We start from the raw sequence: 2419 nt of genomic DNA on the forward strand, positions 1-2419 counted from the left end.
GGGTCGAGGAGGCGAGGTTCTCAGCCGTGACACAGATTCGTTTCCACGACGATGGACACAACGAGGACTCTGTGGCTGCGTCGCTCTCGGTCCACGTTTTTCCTCGAACGCTGATTAATCTATTCGCGTCACGATCGAGATGAATGCACACTGTTCTCCGTTGTTATTGTTATTCGACGGGGAGACGGCTCGTAATAATAAAGCCTTGAGCTTTAATCGTTCGATTTGTTTATTTCGACAATTTTGTTATTAAGTAAACAATTTTTCAAGTTGTTCGATTATACGAATAACTTGAATTTCGTATCGATTTACGCGATAAGGCGAAACAAATTAAGAACGAAGTAACGTTATTGGTGAAGCCAAGGATTGTAATTCGAAACGACGAGGAGAGGAAGTCGTTGGCCGTTGAAAAATTTGCAAGCTAAGAAAATAGCGAGGGCGTTGACAACAAGGATGAATTTGCAAACGTGTGTGCGCGCGGTGTCCATTCCGATCAGCGATTTCTCATCGTCGCGCTCATGTCGATCGCGAGAGAGAGCAACAGAGATCGAATAATGCGCCGGCGTTGTCCGTGTGCCAAGCAATCAGAAATTCTAGCCAATGTTTGCGACTACTTTGCACATCTTTTTGTCCAGATTCCAGGCGAAAGGCATGGATATCGGAGTTGCGGACGAGTCGTTGAATGGGATCCCTTACGAAGAGTCGAGCGAGAGCGAGGAGGAGGAAGAGGCGGAGGAGACGGAGGGTGAGGACAGACATTTAATTCGAATCGAGATTTCCACGTATTTTTACGTATCCCCTCTTTTGTCCATGTTTCCACGCAAACTCTTTCTCTTTGTGCTCGATGGAACATTGGACGGTTTAAAAGCTACGGGATATCACGTTTCTTTCTTTCGAATACTCGTCATAAATCATTTTTCCACTGATTCTTTTTTCAATCTATGTTATATTTTCCTAGTAGAATAATTTATTTTTCTATCTTAAAATCGTAAAATCGCAAGAATGTCACACTCTCCTAAGAGAATAATTTTAGATTCTTTTATCTTAAGTATTTTTGATACGCAACGTTCGATATAAATTAAATTAAATTAAAAAAATCTGTCGCGGCAAATGTAAAGTCGTGATGAAAGGATGCAAACTCACTGATATATCGACTTGATTTAACTTCCCGTTTCTTAATTAACGAATAAAATTTCGAATTTTTCTATTTAAAACTCGACTCCCTTCCGCTCCAATTTTCATTATAAAACTACTACGCACAAGTAAAGAGTGATTTCTGATTCGCAAAAAAGTACGAAGTAACAAATAAAACGTATCTGATCCTTCCATTTCCATTTTACAGAAGTGGACAGCGAGATCGTGAAGGCGAAACGCGCGACCCGCGAGCGACCGATCAGCTTCACGAAAATGGACGACATAAAGAATCGTTGGGAGACGACCAGCCAGCAGGGGAGACGGGAGGTTCAACGGGAGGCCAGGAAGGAGGAGATAGCTGGAATTCGTTCGAGATTGTTCATGGTAATATCGCGCTCGTTTTCGAGCTCGTTGGACCGTCACGCGTTTCCGCGTTTTTCTTTCTTTTTTCATCTTCTTCTTCTTCTTCTTTTTTTCTTTTCCTCGAGGAAGGATCGAACGTTTCTAAATCGTTGGCGAAGTAGGTCCGGGGTAATGGCATCGAGCTCGCGTTGCACGCTCGTCGGACGCGGAAAAAAGTTGGAGCGAAGGAAAATGTAGCGCGTTCTCTCCTCAGAACGCAGTTTAACGAGGCGGCGGACGCGATTATTGCGCGGAGGATGGAGCACGATGCCGCTCGCGCGATCGATTCGATCGGTGAACCTTTGTGGATCCGTTATTTTAAGAAGAAAAAAGTACGAAGTATTTTTCCGTCCGATGGATCGATCCAAAAAAAATATTAATCTGTCCGATAAGTTCGCTTAAAATTCACTTTTTTTTTTTTCGGAATGACGTCTTTCTAATCACGATACCTTTTATTATTAATCGTGAATCTGTGTTTTTAAAGTGTTTTTAAAGGAAAAGTTGTTTAAAAATGTTACGCGAGGAAACGAAAAAAGAGAAATTTCTAGTTCGAAAGATGTTGGAAGTTATTCAATATAAAAAAAAAAAAAAAAACTATTCTTTCGTAACGAGATAAATAAGAAAACTGATCGATACCGCGCATATCATCTTCTTATACCGAACAACAACATTTAAAAGAACAGCGCATTTTTTTTTTTTTTTTCCTTTCACAAAAGATACGTTTCACTCGTAGTATCGAAAGATAAAACCTACACTGCTGCGCGTAATAAATGAAATAATAAAAATTGGCGGATAATAAAGCGATCTTTTGTAATCGGCCAGAGAACGGCCAACATTATTATTATTATTATTATTATTATTATTATTATTATTATTATTATTA

General features: G+C 40.1%; 1 protein-coding gene across 1 annotated transcript in view; it reads left to right on the forward strand.

Moving 5' to 3' along the window:
• Positions 1 to 2419, forward strand: part of LOC102675372 — a 46721-nt gene that overhangs the window by 33343 nt on the left and 10959 nt on the right. Inside the window, 2 exon segments of the mRNA XM_031511098.1 lie at positions 636 to 745; positions 1343 to 1518. Of these exon segments, the coding sequence (XP_031366958.1) occupies positions 636 to 745; positions 1343 to 1518 (286 nt within the window).

The sequence above is a fragment of the Apis dorsata genome, unplaced genomic scaffold (assembly GCF_000469605.1).
Source record: "Apis dorsata unplaced genomic scaffold, Apis dorsata 1.3 scaffold_292, whole genome shotgun sequence".
Lineage (NCBI taxonomy): Eukaryota > Metazoa > Arthropoda > Insecta > Hymenoptera > Apidae > Apis > Apis dorsata.